The 21,833-nt window shown below is 38.6% G+C and overlaps 1 protein-coding gene across 1 annotated transcript in view; it reads left to right on the top strand.

Annotated features, from left to right (window-relative positions):
- cpamd8 (C3 and PZP like alpha-2-macroglobulin domain containing 8) overlaps window positions 1–21,833 on the top strand; it is a 56,828-nt gene that overhangs the window by 7,682 nt on the left and 27,313 nt on the right. Inside the window, 23 exon segments of the mRNA XM_028443542.1 lie at window positions 599–616; window positions 953–1,007; window positions 1,141–1,254; window positions 1,465–1,549; window positions 1,720–1,828; window positions 2,729–2,956; window positions 3,087–3,257; window positions 3,336–3,464; window positions 5,682–5,871; window positions 6,045–6,211; window positions 9,217–9,285; window positions 9,287–9,367; window positions 9,458–9,619; window positions 9,701–9,843; window positions 11,388–11,450; window positions 12,986–13,217; window positions 15,946–16,099; window positions 18,341–18,471; window positions 18,568–18,619; window positions 18,763–19,061; window positions 20,584–20,652; window positions 20,741–20,897; window positions 21,011–21,187. Of these exon segments, the coding sequence (XP_028299343.1) occupies window positions 599–616; window positions 953–1,007; window positions 1,141–1,254; window positions 1,465–1,549; window positions 1,720–1,828; window positions 2,729–2,956; window positions 3,087–3,257; window positions 3,336–3,464; window positions 5,682–5,871; window positions 6,045–6,211; window positions 9,217–9,285; window positions 9,287–9,367; window positions 9,458–9,619; window positions 9,701–9,843; window positions 11,388–11,450; window positions 12,986–13,217; window positions 15,946–16,099; window positions 18,341–18,471; window positions 18,568–18,619; window positions 18,763–19,061; window positions 20,584–20,652; window positions 20,741–20,897; window positions 21,011–21,187 (3,055 nt within the window).

The raw sequence follows: 21,833 nt of genomic DNA, 5'->3' as shown, positions 1-21,833 counted from the left end.
TTTTGCCAGATTGCTTTTCGCCTTATTCACATTGTAAGCATCTGTACTATAGTCAATAGAGTCAATTGCTGCACATTTAGGGGTGTGCCACACTTTTTCACAACGTTGACCTTTTTTCTATTTTCAGGAATAGTGTTTGAATTGTTCTAATGTTTTTACTCCTTTACTATAAATACAAGGAAACGCTATTAATGACCATGCTTACCTTTATCTTGTTAAAGCTTCTGATATCTGTAAAAGTTACGCATTTTGTGGTAGAGCAATAAAAAATTGTGAAATAGTGTGCCACCCTTAACAGATGTTATATTGGTCCACTTTTTTGGTACAGATGTTCAAAATATCATTAAGAAGAAGGCAAAATTCGATCTGGCAAAATTTGAAAAACATTTTTTTTACACCATTATTTTGTGATCCACCCTATTGTCCATCTTTAATGGACAACAGGTTGGTCTGAATTAGTGGTTCAGATGCAGTGTAGTGTGTCTCGGTCGTCGCTCACCCAGGATAGCGTGTCGGATATGAAAATAGTCCTACTTGTTAACATGTTTGGTGTAAATAACATCTGATATGTATTTCTCCTTTTGGTTTTGTCCCACAGATGGATGCATATGTTTTGGTGAGTTGAAGCTGGGAGGACCACCCAGTGTTGGCAGAGAGAGGACAGTGGCAATTTGAACTCCCAGCCTGGTGGGAAATTAGAGAGTAGAAGTCAGGACAACTCACCTAGATAACAGGGCGCTGTCAGAAACAGTGCAAAGATAAACAACATGAAAGAGACAATCTTCTCTTCTCATCTATTCGCATCGCTTGAATAAACAATTTGCTGTATTTTGCAAGTGCACGGCTCTTAATTGTGTAATTAAGTCTGCTTAATGTAAGACCCTTTTTAAAACCATAATTATCAGAAAAAATATCATGTCATATATACATTTTTACTGGTTTTTCATTTTAGGATCCAAGAGGATCCAGGATGGTTCAGTGGAAAGATCTTAACTTTGTCTGCTGTGGTGAGGCTTTATTTTTTTGCTCGAAATAACATTATGACCTCATCATAATTGTCATCAGCGTTTATGGTGAAATGGATCATAAGTGAAAGCATTCCGACGCTGCATGTGTTAACACGTGTCCTTTCTTCCGTAGGGGTTGCAAACATGAGTTTCCCTCTTTCGGACCAGCCTGTGTTTGGAGAGTGGTTAGTCTTTGTGGAGGTCCAGGGTCACACCTATAACAAGTCATTTGAGGTGCAAAAATATGGTGAGGACACGGGAGCTGGAAGTGAATGATAGGAATTCATTTGTTTGCTTACTAGGTGTTTTAGTGGTGAACTTGATTTTGCAAACTTTAGGTTTTTCTTAACAGAATGCCTTAATTACTGCGGTAAAAATGGTATATTTGTGTGCCAGGAAGAGCAATGATGATGATAAAAGGTACAAAAACAACAAAGTTCTCTCTCATCTCTCACAGTGACGCCTAAATATGAGTTAGTGATTGATCCGCCACCTTACATTCGTGATCTCAGCTCATGTGAGCAAGCCACTGTACGAGCTCGGTGAGTCGCTTTTAATGCAGTATTATATCATCGTTAGAATAGAAAGATGGATTAAAGCCTTGATTCCATTCCATTTTTAGCCTAGATTTGTATTATTCTAATCCTTTTAATTCATCTAACATTTATTCTATTGAAGGTAAGAACATATTCTTTACTTGTTGACTATACAGGTATACGTTTGGGAAACCTGTGACCGGGAAGTTGACAGTGAACATGACAGTAAATGGAGTCGGATACTACCGTCATGAGATGGGCCAATCTGTAATTAAAACTATGGAGGTCAGTTTTGAATGTGTTACAGGTTTCTAAAGATGAATCACACATACTGTATATTAGCAAATGTAAATATGAATTTTGATATGTTTCATTTCCCTGTTAGAACTTTCCTCTGTGGAATTATGAAAAAAAACAAAAATATAATTTTCTTTTTGGCGTTCTGGCTTATTATCCCCCATGTTGTTAGGATAAATGTGTCACTGGCTGCACAGCTGGTGGCGATATTAAAATGATGCATGGTCAAGTAGCCTTCTTGTCCAAATGCTAGGCCTTAGTGGCAAAAAGTCAGTTGACTTAAGACCTACACAGATGTTTGCAGGTCATTGCACACGGTTCGTTTAAGTGTTTAATAAACACAGTTCAGTCAGGACCGCTTTAGTCAAAATAAATGATTTCTTTACAATAATAATGCATTGGATCAATCTTATATTTGGTGGTACGGGTCTGTTCCGGTACCTCTGTGCTGGAGGCTGGGAGTGCACTTCTCCCTGACCTTCCATGAGCCCGAGCTAAAGGCTAAAGCAAGTAGAGTGGTTAGCAGAAACCCCCTGGAACAGAGCAGAACAGATGGCACCCAGTTAGTTGGTCACATACTGACCTGGAGGAGTTGGGGCGGAGGTGGGTTGCTTGCTGAGGTTTAAGTAGTGCATCCTGTATGCTTTGGCCAATAGAGAGCTAATCTGGGCTGTTGGTAGATGTAGGTAGGTGTGGCAGATCAAATGAGACTTAGTTAACATCAGTAAATAAGATTCAAATATACAGTATGAGAGCTTACATGTAATAGCTGATCATTATATTTGGCCAAAACACACTTACAGATTAATGAGGGAATCACTGTATATTAGTTCCATAAGGAACTTCCTTTAGTTGTGTCTTGATTGCATCTGTTTTCTTTTTGTCCAGATGAAAGGCTCTGCAAATTTCAGTCTCTGTGTGAAGGACATGATGCCCCTGGATGTGGCCGATCACTTCAGGGGCACCGTCAGTATTTGGGCGACAGTGACCAGCGATGATGGAAGTAGGCAAACTACGTTCGATGACTCGACTCCAGTCCATAAGCAGCTCATTGACATCAAGTACTCCAAGGACACACGCAAACAGTTCAAGCCCGGTCTGCCATACAAAGGGAAGGTGAGTCTGACGTAAGAGAACATTCTCCACATTAATATCTATCAGTTAATAACTACAAACATACAAGACCTGATTCTTATTACTTGCAGTATAACTGTATCTGCATGTTTCCTCTTTCTTTGCATTGTAGATTGAGGTAACCTACCCTGATGGGAGCCCGGCTGATGGGGTGACAGTGCGTGTTAAAGCAGAGCTGACCCTGAAAGACAACGTCTACACCAGTGAGTTGATCTCCAAGAATGGCGAGGCTATGTTTGAGATCCCGTCCATTCCTACAGCTGCCCAGTATGTGTGGCTTGAGGTCAGTGGTTCGTAGTTCTCCCCTGACACTGATAAAGGGTCTTAAAACATTTACAAGCTTCTTTTTCCCATGATATAGACCAAGGTGACGTCCATTGATGGCAAGAGAGTGGGAGACCAATACCTTCCCAGCTTCCTGTCCATTAGCAGCTGGTACTCACCAAGCAGGTGTCACATCCAGATTCAGAGTCCTAGTAGGCCACTCAAGGTAGGTTTAGAATGTCGTAGCACAAACCCGTCTTCTTATAATGGTCTTTGTGTCATTTTGGCTCAAAATATTCTGTCTAATACTTTGTTTGTAAGAAATGTTTGTAAATTCATAATGAGTAAATGCAATCTTATAGCTTTCATCTCGACTTGTTTGTTTTCATCTTTAATCTAAAAAGATAATAAATAATTTGAAGGTTTATAATTGATCGATATTGACATAGTTCATAAAGGTTTTTGTCAATGAATAAAATTAGGTAAAGTTTCAAGGAGTAAACTTTGTCAAAGTTTGTGTTAAAAGGCAGGACAGGATGTAATGTGAGCAAATAGCAAATTAATTAGGAATTGGGGAGAAACAATTGTCAAAAAAATCCTTGACACATTTAGTTAAAGTAAAACTTTAAACATGAGAACATTTAGACAAATGCATGTAAATGTAGCAAATGTATTTGTTTTTAAAATAAAATGTCCTGTCGTAATTAACTCTGTAATTACTTTGTCTGGACTAAACATCTGAAGAACTAACCCTAGACTTTCATAGGCCATAGACCTTGAAGTCCTTCTCTTCATGTATGGAAATCAGACTCCTTGATGTTGCCCTCTTGGTTCTATGTCAAACCATCACTTTCAACAGTTTGTGTGTGTTTTTTTAATTTTTTTTATTACACTAACAATGTTTAGCGTTACCTATAAATTGTGGGCTCATTGTCCTTTTGCAGAAAGAATGTAAATGGTAAAGTATCAATGTGTTTCTTAACATTGAGAACAACATGAATCGTGGTTAAAAAAAAGAATTAAAAATCCAACAATATTTACCGTGTAAAAATACAGCTCTAAACACGATGTATGAACAAAGTGCTACTGTTAAATCCAGTCCAGAGTACCTGCTGCAGTTCTTTGTGCTCTTTTTTTGTGCTTTTGTTCTTTTCTTCTAAGACCCCTTCTGACCAGACGGCTCCAGAAAGTAGATGGATGTACCTGGGTTGTCTAGTTTCTGACATTTTTGAGCTGATGCCACTGTTGAACTGAAATAATCTTGATGAGCTTGAATTGCCTTTGGCTTGCCCTTCTGTGTTTGATCCTTCACAGGACCCATTTCTTTGTTCTTGAGCTTGAACAGCACATCTTCAAGCCCCAGTGGACTTCCACATTTTTGTCTGGGGGAGACTTTGCTAACTCAGTATAACTACTGTCTTGTTTCTGTGCTCAGTCTCAAAAAAGTGTATGACCTACAACATTAAACCTGTCTTTGACTCACTCAGAGATGGGCAAAAAATGTGATAGTCTTGTCTGATCCTTGGGCCACATTATCAGCATTCATGTCAGCATTTAAAATAGTGACCAATCTGAGCAATAAAACAGTAAAGAATAAAGGGTTTTGTCTGTTTTTGTTGTCAGTTTGTGTCTTTGTGAGGTATTGTTGTCGATCTATGTGTTTTGGGGGTCAATTTGTGCTATTTCCCTGTCATTTTTGTTTTTAATTAGTGTTGTGAGTTATTGTTTTGTGTTCTTGTTGTCATTTTGTGATTTTTTTTAGTCATTTTGGTGTGTATTTATCTTCATTTTGTGTGTTTTTGTTGTCATTTTGTGATTTTTGAGTCAATTTGATGTATATTTATCTTCATTGTGTGTGTTTTTGGAATAATTTTGTGAATTTTTAGTCATTTTGGTGTGTATTTATCTTCATTTTGTGTGTTTTTGTTGTTATTTTTGAGTTATTTTGCTATACGTTTATCTTCATTGTGTGTGTTTTTGGAGTAATTTTGTTGTCTAGTGTATTTTTCTGTATTTTTGTATGTTTTTTTTTTTAAGTCATTTTGTGAATTTACTTTGGGGTGGCAAAAAATTTAGAGTGGCCCCAGGGCTGCCAGTTGCCCACGTCTGGACGATAGCTCTTCTTGGTAGCAGAGTTCGTTAGTTCCTTAGATTTAAAATTTCTTACACAGCTCTTTTTCCATCCAACCGTTAATAGTGCAATTCATGACTGCAATATGCATGTAGCACTTGATTATAATTGTGACTTTAATCCTACAAAAGGTTTGATTTGTGCCACCGTTGAGGCTGGTTGAAATCTAAAGGATCATTTTTGCTTTCTTCCTTGAAACTCTTGCACACACATACGCCGTTTGCTCAATTGTTTGCGTGTCAGTAAATGCATAAAGTTTCGTGGCTACTCTTTGTAACTATTGTACTTTTGTGAATCCTTCTATGTGTGTAGGTTGGTCAGGAGGCGGAACTGGTTCTTAAATCCACCTGTCCCTGCAACTTCACCCTGCACTACGAGGTGGCATCCAAGGGGAACATCATTCTATCAGGCCAACAGTCGGCCAACGCCACAGCCTCGCACAGAGGAAAAAGAGCAACTGTCATTTTTGACAAGAATATCCACACAACGCCCCTGCCTCCTGGTAGGTGATTTCCTTATTAATCATATATCACACACAGGGAATGATATCATGTAGAAAAAGGTTTAAAATCCTCTTTAAATGTGTATAACTTTCAATCAGAGGACGTCACACACTTAGATTAGATGTAGATCTTTATCAGCTTTGTGTCATTCCAATTGTCATATTTGCTGCAGTGTCGTCTTCCCAGGCCGAGATGGACAGCTGTGTGACGTATCTACGGTTCCCTGTTAGTCACAGAATGGCACCGCTCAGTCGTCTGCTCGTCTACTATGTGAGGGAAAATGGTGAAGGTGTCACAGACAGTGTGCAAATCGCCATCCAACCGGAGTTTGAGAACCAGGTAAATAATTACAATTTTAAATATGTTTTTTTTTTCTTTTCAAACTAACCCATTGGTTACCACTGTCAACATATCGTAAAGCCAGAGGTGAAAGTAGCAGATTACAAGTACTCATGTTACTGTAATTGAGTTGCTTTTATGGCTCCTTCATCTTTTTGGAGTATATTTCTAAATCTGTACTTTTACTTGTACTTAAGTACATTGTAAAAGATGTAAAGTAATTAGTTACAGTTCTACACCCAATCATTACTGTGTAAATGATCATTTTTTGTTTTAAAATGATCAACGGACATTGTGAAACTACAAAAAATGAAATTACCTCACAACAATCAAATGCATCGCATCATAGCATCAAAACAGCATCAAATGCTGGTTATTTTCTCTGTTTTAGAGTTCATAAATTTAGCTATACTTGGCACCTGATATATATTTTTTTAAAATTTTAAATTCAATTAAATTAGATGATTGTAGAACATGAATTAGGTTCCAATTGTGCAGGATTTCATCTCTTCCTTTTTAAATTCATACATGAGATGTTTACTGTACGCAAGGGAATCGTGGCAAGATTTTTTTACCAAATCTAAACGTAGAGGGTGAAAGTAACTAGGTGCTTTTACTTTGAGTACTATTCAGTTGAGCTACTTTTTACTTGTGCTTGAGTATTTTATATATGACTTACTTGTACTTGTACTTGATTACAATTTCAATCAAGTGAAAGTACTTGCACTTATGTAAGATTTATCAATATTCTTTACACCTTTGTGTAAAACTATAACTCCCTTTGTAAAGCTAGTGTTGCTGGATTTACCATGAATGATATATTGTTTTGTTTTCATTTTTATTTTATTTAGGCGTAGAGGAAGGGATAAACTCTGGGTGTATACATTTTGGAGTCTGGCCTAAGTATCCATGCAACAGCCATTACACCACAGTGAAGCGTCTGTAAACAAACAGCTGTGTTGGCCAGGGAAAGCTTCCCAGTTCCTGCCTGCATTAGGTGGAGTTAACTCCCTGAAGTATTTACAGCTCTCTGGTATGCCCTTAGAGCAGTGTGTGTGTGTGTGTGTGTGTGTGTGTGTGTGTGTGTGTGTGTGTGTGTGTGTGTGTGTGTGTGTGTGTGTGTGTGTGTGTGTGTGTGTGAGGGGAGGTGGGGGCAGGATGAGACAGCAGTAGTCTTGCAGGCAGATAAGAGAGGTCATGACTGGAGAGGATGACAGGTTGCGTAATAATGAATGGGGGCAGTGTGGCCGATTAACGGGGCTAATTAGTGACTTTGTGCTGGTGAAAACAAGGTGCGATGTGTGAAAGTTTATCGCAGACTGTTTTTCATGGCTCCGCCTTCCCCGCAGTTACAGGCTGTAGTTTGGAGCTTTCTGTTGTCGCATGTTGGTAAACATGCCATCAGTCTCATACTAGGGGAAGTGATGTGCTTTAAGATGACAGATACGAATAAAGAGTCAGATGGCTTTAACTTGCAGACATCTGTTAAGAATTATTTTTTTTACACATTTATCAAATGACTAAGAAAAAAAAACACTGTGCTTTCTCTAGTCAAAAAACACAAAAGTACAAAAATGGTCCACAAACAACCCAGCTTCTATAAAACTTGTACTGAAAACTTTATTTGTACTCAACTTTCCTCTCAAGTCGAGCATCTTTGGTGTCAAACTTGACATTTATTTTGTCAGTCGAAGGCACAAAGAAGTGTTGTGGTAGCTTACGCAAGAAGTGCATTCATCTGAAAACATGTCATTGAGGGGCACTTATTTATGAAGAATTGTTGGATTCAGTGACAGAATCTAAGCGAGACAACAACTGAAGTTGGGACGATGTATATCGTGCGACAAGATATTGAAATTGAAATTTTAAAACGTCACAAGATGTATCGTCGAGGGTACGGGTGGTATTGTGTTGGTTTTGTTTAAAAAAAAAAAAAAAAATCCTTACAATCTACTACACACCAGATTTATTTTTATTTCTATTGAGTTGAAGTATGTGAATATGTCCAGAGTTAAAGTCAAATAAATGCGTGTTGTTTTTTTTTCCAACTTCAATTTTTGGTAACACTTTATATTAGGGAACACCGATTAACCATTAATTAGTTGTTTATTAGCATGCAAATTAGTAACATATTGACTCATAATTAGTCATTATTAAGTACTTATTAATGCCTTATTCTGCATGGCCTTATTATACAACTAGTGAGCCATTAACTAAGAGTTTTCCCTCAATAACCTCAGAATTATTACTTATAGTAGTAAATAAAGAAGTTGTTGTATATGAATTACAATCTCAACATGCTAGGATTAACTTTAACCCTAATCCTAATCCTAACCCTGTTTGGACTGTGAGACTGCCATTAAGTGTATATTAAGGCATTAATAAGTATTTAATAAGGCATTAATGAATATTTAATGATGACTAATTAAGAGCCAATATGTTACTAATGCTAATAAGGAACTATTTAATGTTTAATAGGTGTTCCCTAAACTAAAGTGTTACCCAATTTTTCATCCTCGTATTTCCTTTCCTAAAACATTGTGTTGTATCTTTATTACGAGTCAATTATTGATATTATTATTATTATTATTATTATTATTATTATTATTATTATTATTAGTGTATCGTGGCACTTCTTGCAACTACACTAAATCCCAATATTGTTGGAATGATAACTTTGATATGCTGAATTCATACCCCTAGCTCTAATTGACTGATTTAATGCACGATCGCCTGAAAGCATCATAAATGTTTCTAGCATTTTGTTCATGTGTCTGGCAGAAAAGTATATTTTTGGAAAAATGTAAAAAGAAATAAAAATGCAAATATATATAGAAATGCTTTGTTTTATCCAAAAAGGTTATTTTACTTGTTTATTGTTGTCACAATGCAAAGTTGTAGGACTTTTAACCAACTGCATACTTATTCATTTGAGGGTAAATGTATGCTACCAAGTAGTATGATTGTTGTGATCAGTTGTGTGTCTTATTTCAAAATGATTTCAGGTATCTATGTCTTTATCAACAAACGAATCCATGCCTGGGGACCCGGTGACTCTTCACATTCGGGGGGGAAAGAGGTTCCTGCGTTTGTGTGGCTATAGTAGATAAAAGTCTGTACCTGCTTAAGCCTGGCTTTCAGATGAGTCCAGACAAGGTCAGTAAGCGTCATACTTTACCAGTGTTTTTATTAAGGTTATGTTTATGCATATTTCTAAATATGGGTTTTGTAACTTTATGTTTCCAGGTGTTTAAAGAGCTGACAGATTTTGACGTCTCTGATGCTTTCGGCATCCCTAAAGACGACGGACACTTCTGGTGGCCCGGGCTGACATCAAAGCGGCGCAGGCGCTCCTCCGTGTTTCCGTGGCACTGGGACATCACCAAGGACGCACGCTTTGCTTTCACAGTAAGAACGCACACACACACAACAGGAGTGAATGATCTTGTCTTATGAATGAAATGTTTGTGTATCTGTATGTCCATGCAGGAAACAGGGTTGGTTGTGATGACTGACATAGTGAGTTTAAACCATCGACAGAGCGGGGGCATGTACACAGATGAGGCTATTCCTGCATTTCAGCCTCACTCTTCCACTCTAGTGGCTGCTATGAACTCCCGTTCAATGAACAGGTGAAAACACAAGCTCGACTCGCCTTAACTGGAATTCATTGTCTCTCGTTGCTATCTGATTGATTCAACTTAGAGTGTAAATTATTAACAATTATTGAAAGTGTAATACCTCCTCACCTTTTCTCTAACATTTATTATTTTGTTTGTTTGACTGTTAGCTGGATTACGTCAAAAGTACCGAACAGATTTTGACCAAATTGTAATTAAGGATAGACCTTCGGCCATGGGTGTCAAACTGATTTTATTTCAGGAGCCAAATAAGGAGCAGTTTGTTTTCAAGTGGGCCACAGTTTTTATGCTGGAAAATGAATATTTTTAACATTATTATGCCCTAGTTTGCACTTCTACGTATACATAAAATACTAAATATGTAAGAAACCAACCATATCCAAGCAATAAGTGATAAATATCCGTCCCAACAGGATCTTCACTTTAAATTTTCTAGATTTTGTGATCAATTTCTATTGAATTAAGGAAAATGTGAGTGATGTAATATTTTGAGGAAAATGTGAGGATTTTGTTCAGTCCAAAATTAAAAATGACTGCAATCATGCTATATAAGCGCCGGGAAAACGATGAGTCCCTGCAAATATTGTTGAGTTTCATTTACACAATGATTTATGTCATTTTTACTTTCTTCTGCGGGCCGAATTGGGTGCTCCAAAGGGCCGGATTTGGCCCCCGGGCCATGAGTTTGACACAAATGCTTTAGGCCATGGAAAATTATATAAATGTTTTGAGCAGATCCTAAATTATCCCACTGACTTTCATCTTGATTGGATCTGGAGTGCGCATTTCATCGTGTGTTTTTTGAAAAAATGGGGGTGCCTAAACTTTTAGACCTACTGTATCGTTATCAATGAAGATACCAAATAATTCCAAGCCTTTGAAGTGTGAATGATCATGGTGCCATGATCAGGATCACTGATCCAGATAACTGCCAATAATATATGGGGAGAAGGATATTTGGTGGATGGCGGAGGTATGCGCGCTCAGAGTGCTCTTCTTATTGGTGAAAATAGCTGCTTTCTATGCCATAGTAACGCTGTCCACGTCACTTATTAACAGCTAATTATGTCAGAAATCTCATTTCCTGTGTTGGGAAGTTGGGAAATAAATTAGCTTGATTTATTGTCTTATTTATTTCATACACTTTCAACCGGTGTTTGATATTAGGAAAAAAAACAACATGAAAGATAATTCACTGTAAACCCTAACCACACACAGCCATATGTTGTGTGCCCAACAAAGAAAAGTCAATGATTTGGAAGATAATGCCATAAGGGAGCAATCATTCCTTTGAGAACCTCAAATTTATGTTGTAGGTCTATTTGTCATTTTTCTGTTGAATGAGTCACCGGAAAATATGAAGGAGGAGCTGCTTTCTGTGCTCTGCTTGGTTCTACTCGTAATTGTAGTGATGAATGGTGAACACATGATGTGACTTAAGAATGATCAGTGTAGAACTTCCAATAAACAATGATGTTGTTTTATTGGAACAGATGAAACCTTTTATTGATGTCAGTGTGTGTTTTGTTTTTTAGAGCTGAGAAGCGAAGACGCACATTTTTTCCCGAAACTTGGGTGTGGCACTGCCTCAATGTCAGGTATTTAAAATGTTATAAACTTCACACATATAGATTGACTTTTTTGTGTTTGTACAAGTCAAAGTGTTTGTTTGCAGGTAAAGCTTATCTGTCTGAAGTAATTACATCATGTGTATTACTCACTCACTATGTTCCCTCTATTGTTCAACGCATATAGTTGTACATATTTAAAGGTATAGTCCGTAATCCTGTTCAGAAACACTTTTTTATATTGTAAGTAGTCAATACATTATGTATTTAGTAAAAGGAATGAAAATAATCAGAGCTTTGTAGCAGCTGCAATTCTGTAAAAACTCTGACCAATCCCTGTCATTCGGCCCGAATGGAAAGAGCCAATCAGGCCCCTTCACGTCTCGTACTGTCCCTCCCTCCTTCCCACGTACACACAGTGAGTGGGCTCTCGTTTCCTCTGCACGATCAAGCTTGTGGGGGGCGTGGCTTTGGACTGAGCTATGACAGGAGCATATGGAATGGGGTGGAGCTTAGAGGAGATCTCGCTAGCTCAAATCTTGCTAGCTTTTCAACATTGTGGCCTGCACATTTATGGAACTATATATGATTAAACACATTGGAAATGAATTTATATTGAAAAAACAATACGTTTATGATGTGAGTTTATGCAATCTAGAAATACCCCCCACCCACCCACCCCCCCAAAAAAAGCATGTCCTAATGGTATGAAAACTGATGCAAATTTGTAGTTTTTACTCTTAGCTGCTCAGACTAGATCTTTGATATGGCTGATATTTGCACAAAGAGTCGTCAGTGTTTAACGCAAGGGACACTTTTCTGGGACCCAATGAAGTGTAAATCACACAAGATTTAAACGGAAGTATGAAACAAATGATAATACTACTAACATGAAAGTACAACAGTTCTCATGTCAAACAAACAATTATTCTCTGTACATTACCCCAATTGTATTTGGATTTTAAGGGTTTAGAAAGTAGCTTTGAATGCAAAGGTGAAGATTAGATAATGGGTTGTTGGGACAAGTTGACCTCCCGGATGTGAATGTGCCTCATTATTATTGGTAATGCTCTGTTCCTTTTATAAACAACCTTTTTCTCTTTTATGTCCTGCTGATTTAACCATCAGTGTTTTCCATATGTTGATTTCCTTGGATGAGACTCCAGCTCAATTTAATTTCCTGTGACGTCAACAGCTATGGCTTTAGCTAAAGGTCTATAAAATAGGTTTTGGGCAGCATCAGTCCACATAAATGCATACATCTAGAGTTTCATGTACTCCTGTGACAGTTTTCCAGAACCAACATTCAGTGTGTGCTGCCAGTAATAACCTCAGGTTATTACGTTGAGAAAAACTGACTGGAACAACACCTGACAGTCCCTTGCATGTATCTGTTTCTGCGCTTGCAGCTGTTTTTTATCGTTTGTTGACTTGTGGAGTATCATCGAAGGAGTCTGTGATCATTACATTATCTTTGTAGTCAGTGTCTTCAATTGCTTGACCTTAATAAATAAATAAATGAACGGTAAGTTTTCATAAGTTTACCTTTGATATGTCTTTGACAGCTCGGAAAATGGTGAAGCTGAACTCCAGCTGGCAGTGCCTGATTCAATCACCACATGGGTGGCAGAAGCTGTCAGCCTGTCTGAAGAGAAAGGACTGGGTTTAGCCAAGAGAACGGAGCTCCGCACCTTCAAGCCCTTCTTTGTGGACTTTACTTTGCCCTACAGCTTGATAAGAGGGGAGCAGACTAAAGTTCCCCTGACTGTCTACAACTACCTGCCTATGTGTTCTGAGGTAAGACAATAAAGACACAGGTTTAATGAGCTGTATCGGTTATAGTCAAGCCTTAGTTTAGGAAGGTCATTTACCCAAAGATGGGAAGTGTAATAGGGGTTATATTGTGGGATGTAGCTTAAAGCTGCAGTCTGCAACTCTTATAAACGTGACTTTTTGTCATATTTGCTAAAGCTGTCACTATATAAGGACAGCTTTACATGAAACTAGAACAGACTCATTGAGTTCCTCCTGCTGCTCCTGCAGCCTTTGGTAGATTGCTAGAATTCACTGCGACCAAGCAAAAAAAAAACAATCAGAGCCAGGATTGTGTTTGATGGGCTGTCTGACAGCTGTTGCTCACACTCCCTGCTGTAGCACCATCTTTTTTACAATGTATGGTCTGGAGGAGTAGAATATGGAATTAGCAACATTTTTGCGTGAAATGTAATTAATGCTGCTTGATTTACATTATGTTTGATTTGTAATTGTTACACCAGAACTCTGTAGTGCATGTGCACAGCAGCCTCCGTGTGAGCTGCTGTAAGTGACACTGTGTTGTTGCTGCTGAGGTGTGTGCACATAGAGAGAGAGAAGCGCTGCAGTAATATGCTTTAAACAGAACATGTTATATTACTGTGATGTTGCTGTCGGATTAACGTTAGCTTGTTTGCTCCTTTGAGGGAGGGACTTTGGAAAGTTTGGAGGCAGGGCAAGAGAGCAGCGGGGAGGGAGAGGGAGAGAGGGATCTGAGAGTCGCGGACTGCACTTTTAAAGGAAATAAAAAGTTAATAGGCCGTCAAAGCTAATCTACCTTGTGCCTTTTGTTGAGGTTTGTGATTTTTTGGAGGAGATTTGGAAAAAGGATACAGAAGCAGTAGGAAACACACATTTCATGACACCAATTTATACGACTAAAATGTTTAGCTTCCCTTCAGGTGCCTCATTTGTGCTCAGTACTTCCGGAAACAATGTCACGTGATGAGAGTGATTGCAGCAGAAGGGAGGACAGAGGGGGGGCGTGGTCAGGATGAGACATGAAGGCATCAGATTGGTTATTTTCATTTAGAGCAAATGACAGGGATTGGTCAGAGTTTTTGCAGGATTCCAGCTGCTACAGCGGTCTGATTCTTTTTGTTCTTTTTTCTGAATACATAATGTATTGACAACTCTCCAGATGGAAGAACAATTTCACCCAGTAATTTGAAAAGTGTTTCTGAACACGATTATAGAATCCACCCTTCAGCCTAAATCATATCTTACGACTACGACTCTTGACAGATAAGAGTAGGGTGGAGTTATTTGTGATCTCACTGAGAACAACTGATCAGCTGTCATATTTAGTCATTTTACTTGCCAAATAGCAGATAGATTAGCGCACGTGATGTACAATGTGTGTCGCTTTCGTTCCCATTTTTAAGTCTTCTCTGATGACTGGAGGTGTACGAGAAACGACTTTCATCTCCGTCCTTCCTGCATGATACAACCCAAAATACTGTAAAACACAACCACAAAATAAATAAAAAATGGGTTTAGACCAGTGTTAAATATGTCATTTTTAAATTTAGTTTTAGTCATAGTCTTTTGACTAAAAATAAAACTAGTTTTAGTCAAAATTTGGTCATGAGGACTATTTAATCTGGTACGGTTATCATTTTTTTTCAAAGATTTAATTACATTCATCAACCTGGTAGGGGAAGGGGATGTTTGTAAATACAAAGACAGATTTGATGTGATCGATGTGAGTATCATTTTTAATAAAATATATCAATATATTTTGATGTACTTTTGGTTCACATGTTTTTTTAATTTAGTAATCAGTCTAGTTATTGTCACTTAATCTAAGAAAACCTCATTTTGTCACTTTAATAATCCAAAAAAAAAAGAAATGTCATAAATACAGTAGGTCTGAAACCTGTACACTCTAATATAACACTGAGCATACGAAAAGTGCAGTGAATATGTGAGAACTATTAAAATGTTTAGTTGCAAACAAAGCAGAGAATACAGTACACTATCACATTTAGCTAATACTCAAAATTAAACTGTATAGATAGACAAACACTGCATTATTTTACGGAAAAATAATAGGGAGCAGTGTTCAAGCCAAAGGGCATGTCTTCTGACGACAGGGTTGAAATTACAATGATCATCTCTGCTAAATGTAGAATTGAGGGAGAATGCGCTTAATCGCTTTTAATTAATTTAGTAATCGCTGTGACGACGCACGGTTAATTTGAAGGCATGGAGATCAGGTTTGTATGTGATGCTTGTGAGTTTGTGAGGTGTTGAGATTATGCTGAAATGATTGTTTCCGCTTCCACTTTGAAGAACCCTCCAAACTCATGCCTGGCCATAAACAGCCCCATCCAGCACTATATCATATGACATCATGATTTTTGCAGATGAGCATATTAAATGTCCTGTGCGTGTTTTGCACTGATTTAATGTGAGGTGAATATGCAAACCAGAATAGCTCTTCCTTTGATGTCCAGCCCAGAATCATGCGAGTCCTATATTGTCTTTTCAGTTATTTATGAGCGTTGGCCAACAAATAAAGGGCAGTTTAGAGATCCCTCTGCATTATAAAGCCCCGCGAAAATTGGACGATAAGTGGATCTCAATCCTTCAAAGATGCATTTGTCAGTCAGTTTGGGAAATTCATAATGTGATTTCTTTTGACCTCCATTGCTTCAGGAGATCCATTACTTCTCATTTTATTCACCTTCATGCCTCTCGTCTCTCACAGGTTCATGTCAAAGTGTCGGTTCCAAAAGGCATCAAGTTTGTGGGCCACCCTGGAAAGCACCATCTTACCAGAAAGAAGTGCGTCGCTCCAGGAGAGGCCACACCCACGTCCATTGTGCTGTCTTTCACTGAACTGGGTTCGGCCAACATCACAGGTACCCAGAATGCATGGATGACAGAAACATGACTTTATACATAAATATCTTGTGGAGAATATTAGGGATGCACCAAAATGAAAATTCTTGGCTGAAACTGAAAACCGAAAATGAAAAAACAAAGGCCAAAAACGCCGAAAATAATTATTATGCAAATTATTAGTCCTATAGCATTTATGGCTCTGAATGTGTAATAACTTCACTGAAATTAAAACATTACAATTGTATAAATCAAGCTTCAAAGAATAAATACATTCAAAATATGAAAATGTTTATTTAGCACTGACATTCGAACAATGCACAATATAAAATAAACAAATAAAATGTCCCCACTCATACATTAAATAATGTATCTACAGTAGAACTGACTGGACTGAGCGTGTGCATCTCCAAGACGTGCTCTGTGTGCATCATTTCTTGTGAATCCCATCCAAGTAATGATTGTTATAACGCGAAACAACTACAGTCGTGATGTAGTAGAGAGCATCTCTGTTAAACATGCACTGACAAACTGAAACCAGATTCTACTGCTCAGGCGCAGCGTTGTGCATGGCTGCCGCGTGGTCCATGTTAGCGGAGGGCTACACGTAGCTACAGTGTCGAACGTGACACAGAAACATAAAACTCTGCTTATAAAAAGCTTTAGTGCTCAGATGTTTTGAAATACAGCCACTCTGTGAGTCCACAGACAAGCGCACGCGTCATCACAACATCCGGCTTTTTTCATTGTGGAAAGTGCTTCGGAGGAAAATGGCCCAAAAGTGCATTTTCGATGTTCGGCCAAAAATTTTGGGTGGCCAGAATTTTGGTGCATCACTGGAGAATACTACAGAATATAGCTACCCTGTGTTTAGGTAAAGACCTTCTTCTGCTGTGTCTTTATTGTACGACACTACATCCATAGTTAGCAGCATCAGTACCAAAGTGCGCTGCCTTCCAAAAAAAGCAAGCCTTTGACTTAGCTTAACTTTTCTGGCCAAGCGGCTCAGCTGTGTGTGATCTGGTCACCCGTAGCACGTTACAAATGGTCCCCTCCAGTGTGCATGTGAAAACAAAGCATGGGGGAGAAACCAGAGCCGCGGCGTGACACTCGGTGGCATGTTGATGAGTTTGCAGGTCACTGGCGGTCAATGGGCCCCCCATGGCCTCACTTTTGGTCCCCCGGCCCCTTCTGTTTCCCTCTCGCTACACACACACAAAGAGACGGCACTGGCAAAGGGCCACAGCTCTGATGTGCTCTCCAGCAAGAGAACTAGGAGTCCTTTTACTGGCATATTTGTGCTGTGTAATAGATGTTGACAAAATGACATTAGCGGCAAGGTTTTATCCATGAATGAGTGATTTCTGACCTCACAAATAGCTTTAATGCATCCCAGCTATACCACACTTCCCTTGATTTCTGTTTATCATTAGTCTGTTACAAATAGTTTGATTAGGTGCATTATTTAAATAATTTAGAATATTAAATAATCATCACTTTGTAGTATTGTGAAAAATGAATGAAAGTTTGATAAAATACAATGTGTTGTTAAAACATACTGTCATATATTCTAAGTAGTTTTGTTATACTTGGGTCCTTCAGGGTCACCAGTTTTTGTTCTTGAATTATAAAATTAACGTGAAAGAAATTATTCAACATTTAATTGTGAAAGGGTGATTTAGTTAGAATACTCTCGTGTACCTGTGTCAAACTCAAGGCCCGGGGGCCAAATTCGGTCCCTCAGAGCATGAACTTTGGCCTGCTCGGGAAAATATAAGTCATAGAAAAAATAACATTTACTAAATATCTCAGCCCCTCCATATACAAAATATTTGCATAGCTCAGTTTTCCACTTCTTATATCACATGACGGCAGCCATTTTTCATCTCAAACTCTCAATTTTTCCAAAATGTGGCAAATTTTTCTCAAATTATTCCATCAAATTCCCCCAAATTCCAAAAAATCAAGTTAATTTAAGTGAAATTCCTGCAGTGACTGATATACTCACATACTTGATCATTTCTATATCATTTATACGTGGAAGTGTAATTTTGAATTTGCTCTTTTTCCCACCTTAAATCTGTGACCTCTTTGAGATCAAACTGGTCCGTATTCAGCCCCTGAGCTAAAATGAGTTTGACACCCCTGCTCTAGTGTTTGCATTGCTAATGTCAAACATAGTTTAGCTAATTTAAGTTCCGTAAATCTAATACAGCACTGATGTCATACATTTACTTACTACTTGACCCTTGGTTCAACAGCCCGTGCCGTTGCCTACAGTGAACCGTCGTGCTGTTCAGATGGATTCGTTAATGGGAAATTAGCCAACGACGCAGATGAAAGAAGGATCCCCACTGGTCATGACTTCATCCGTAGGACGGTTCTGGTGGAGGTAAGAGAGTTGTTCAGCTTGTATGTTTGCATAGAAATAACATTTAATGTAGATTTGTATTGTTTTTGATGACTTTCCCTCTCACCTGGTTTGCAGCCAGAAGGCCTGCCGAGAGAATACACATACAGTGTTTTCTTCTGTCCAAATGGTCAGTGCAATAGATACTAGCTACTAGAGTTTGGTCACAGTATACCCAACCTGTTTATATGACACTTCCAATTTTTTAGTCTTTATCTTTCATGCATTTAAATGTACAAAGCTTGTGTATTTTTTTTTTTATTCCAATCTCAGAGAGGATCCACATTTCTACTCCTAACAAGTACGAGTACCAGTATGTCAAAAAGCCAGTCAGGATGAACCAGTTCCAGGTGGCAGTGAAGACCCACAATGATGCCCACTTCGCCCTCTCTGCCAGTCCACATGACACTGCAGAGATGCTGGAAATTGTACTCGGAGGCAGGCAAAACACTCGCTCTTGGATTTCTTTGGGAAAGATGGGAGAGACCTTGGTCAGTGTCCCTACACCAGGAATCCTGTCATGGGATGAGTTCCGCAGCTTCTGGATTAGCTGGAAGGGAGGCATGGTGCAGGTAAGAAAATAAAGGAGATACAGTGAAGTACTGTGTCCAGGTTCCCCCAGTACACATGTTAATATAACGAATTCATGAACCCAAAAGCACATGGAGTCCTCACGTTAGGACCTCTTGCACCGACTACACTGGTGTGTCCTCCCATAAGGTCATAATTCCTAGGCTAAAGTCGGTTGGAACACTCTGTGATCTATGGCCCAGTGCTTACATGGCAGTCAGTGGCTGGCACACGGTTCCCCGGAGCCAGGGCCCGGCATTAGCCTCGCATCATTTACCAAAGGCAGTAATTAAAAGCCCGCGTGTAACCGCCTGAAGTGTTTCATCTATTTTCCTCGGGGATGATGATGTTTATGGCTGGTAAGGCTGCATGGTTAGGTCTTGCATGGCCTCTGGTTTTACGTGTTTAGGAAAATAGTCGCTCTTTCCAGAAAAGGAAGTGTATGTTTCATAGGACTTTTTGAATATTTTTGTTTGGGAATGTGTGTGGAAAGGACATTTGTCCAACTGGCATCGTCAACACTTTCCACACGTGTTGTCTCTCAGGCCCATTTTTTAACTTTAATGAATTCATTCTTCCTTTGCAAAACCCCGAGCAGTGGTCTCCTGGTACCTAGCTCAGCTTCCACTGGGCAAAAGGGGGGTACACCCTGAAAGGGACGCCATTCTGTTGAGGGGTCAAACAAAAAACATGCCAAACACAAAGAGAACATGCACACTCCACACCAGGGTTGGAGTCAATTCCATTTTTTACGTTATAATTACGTCTTCAATTATCCATGTTCAATTACAACAAGATTACGGTGACCAGCACTTTTTCTAATTACAACTAAAATTACAAATATTGTTTTTCCCCTGAAAGTCAATTACAATTACGCTCTCAATTACTTAAGTTCAAATTCAATTGATCACAATTACTGAATCTAAAATAAATACTTCCATAACATGTAACATTCCTCTTGTGTTAGCTTTCTGTTAGCATCTCTTACGATAACGAGTCAGTTTTGACCTAAATCAGCTGTAAAATACACAAAAAATATTATCTTTTATCTAATTTATTTCTAATCTCTTGTTTACCTTGTTTGACTTCCTAATCAATTAAAATATTGGTATGAATATTTTTGGTGTTTGGTGTCAGAGCCTTTTTTCTGTCAGTAAATGGTAAAATTAGCTTAAAGAGAACTGACAGGCAGTGGGAAAAGTTGATCTGAAACATATTTTAATAACTGTTAACTACATATGTGTAAGCCATAGAACTGTGACATCGTTCCACAGGTGTCAATTACAAAGTAAATTACTATATGTGAACTTCATTACAATTCAATTACCCTAACCCTAACCCGAACAGCAACAGATTATTCCAATTCCAATTATAATTTTAATGACGTAATCCGTGTAATTAATTAACCCCAACCCTGCTCCGAACTGATTCTTTTTCTTTTAGTAAACATCAATGAACATTTATTATAAATACACAACCCCTTGTAAATGTTGTTTTCTGATCCGTACCCATGTGTTCTTCTAGGTCGGCCATGGTTTACATCCATCCAATGAATCTGTGATCCTCCAATGGGCAGGCCAGTTCAAAGGACAGGTCTGTCCACACAAACAACCTTCTCTCATATTTACAATGATTTATAATTTTTCTTTTACAATAATTGTATTTTTTGTTATTCAACCAGGTGCAACATATAGGTTTCTCAACAGGCTGGGGCTCAGTCGGAGAGTTTAAAATTTGGAGAAAAGAGGACTCTGATGACAACCACAATGAGGCCTTCACTCTGGGAATTCCTCATAACATGGTGCCTGGCTCTGAGAGGGGCACTGCATTTATGATTGGTAAGCCATCAACAGTTGGAAGCATATACACAATTCTTGCAATCTTATTTATATTAGGTGATAATTGACGTAGATCGTGCATTAAAATGTGTTTGCATTCACATATGCTTCAGGGGATGTCATGGGGCCGACTCTAAACAACTTAGACAAGCTGCTGAGGCTTCCGTTTGGGTGCGGTGAGCAGAACATGATACACTTTGCCCCCAACGTTTTTGTGCTGAAGTACCTGCAGAAGACCCGACAGCTCAGTCCTGAGGTTGAGAATGAAGCTACTGACTACCTGCTTCAAGGTGATGGGGCTGCACTCTGACATTGGATTGACTTTACATAAAAAATTAAAGTTAAAAGTTTTTTTTTTCCAAAGGGTCAAAGATAAAGTTTGTGCAAAGCTTCAAAAGTATCGTTTCCTATACGCTCTTTCTAATTATGGCTCATTTTGCCTACGTGGTATCGATATGTTGAGGACACATTAAGACAAATTTGTTGTTTGTGCTTAAAGTTTCAACAAACTTGATATATTTCTTACTCCTGAAAAGAAACAATGTATTTTACTAATACCTAATATTTAAAGAGTAAATAAACCCCTGCGTTACTCCTGACACAATGAGACACGCCCACTCAGACAGCCGGTCAACGCTGCCTGCTCAACTGCTATATATAATATACAGCTCACAAGCATAAACACACAGCACACACACAGCCCCACAGATAATACATTACTCACAAACTGTCCCTGCTCCACTCAGAACACCCACCACAACCTCACACACACATGCACACACAGAGACAGACGGGGATACGCACTCTATGTGTCTGTACACACACACATAGTTTGACGAACCTTCTGATTAGTGCAGAATCTGCTCTTTATAGAAGCATAGAGTCAAAACAACATTGCTACAGCGGCGCTTGCAAAATTCAATTGTAATAGCCGGC

The sequence above is a fragment of the Gouania willdenowi genome, chromosome 4 (assembly GCF_900634775.1).
Source record: "Gouania willdenowi chromosome 4, fGouWil2.1, whole genome shotgun sequence".
NCBI lineage: Eukaryota > Metazoa > Chordata > Actinopteri > Blenniiformes > Gobiesocidae > Gouania > Gouania willdenowi.
Note: the sequence above shows the minus strand (reverse complement) of the source record. Positions and strands in the feature narration are given on the sequence as shown.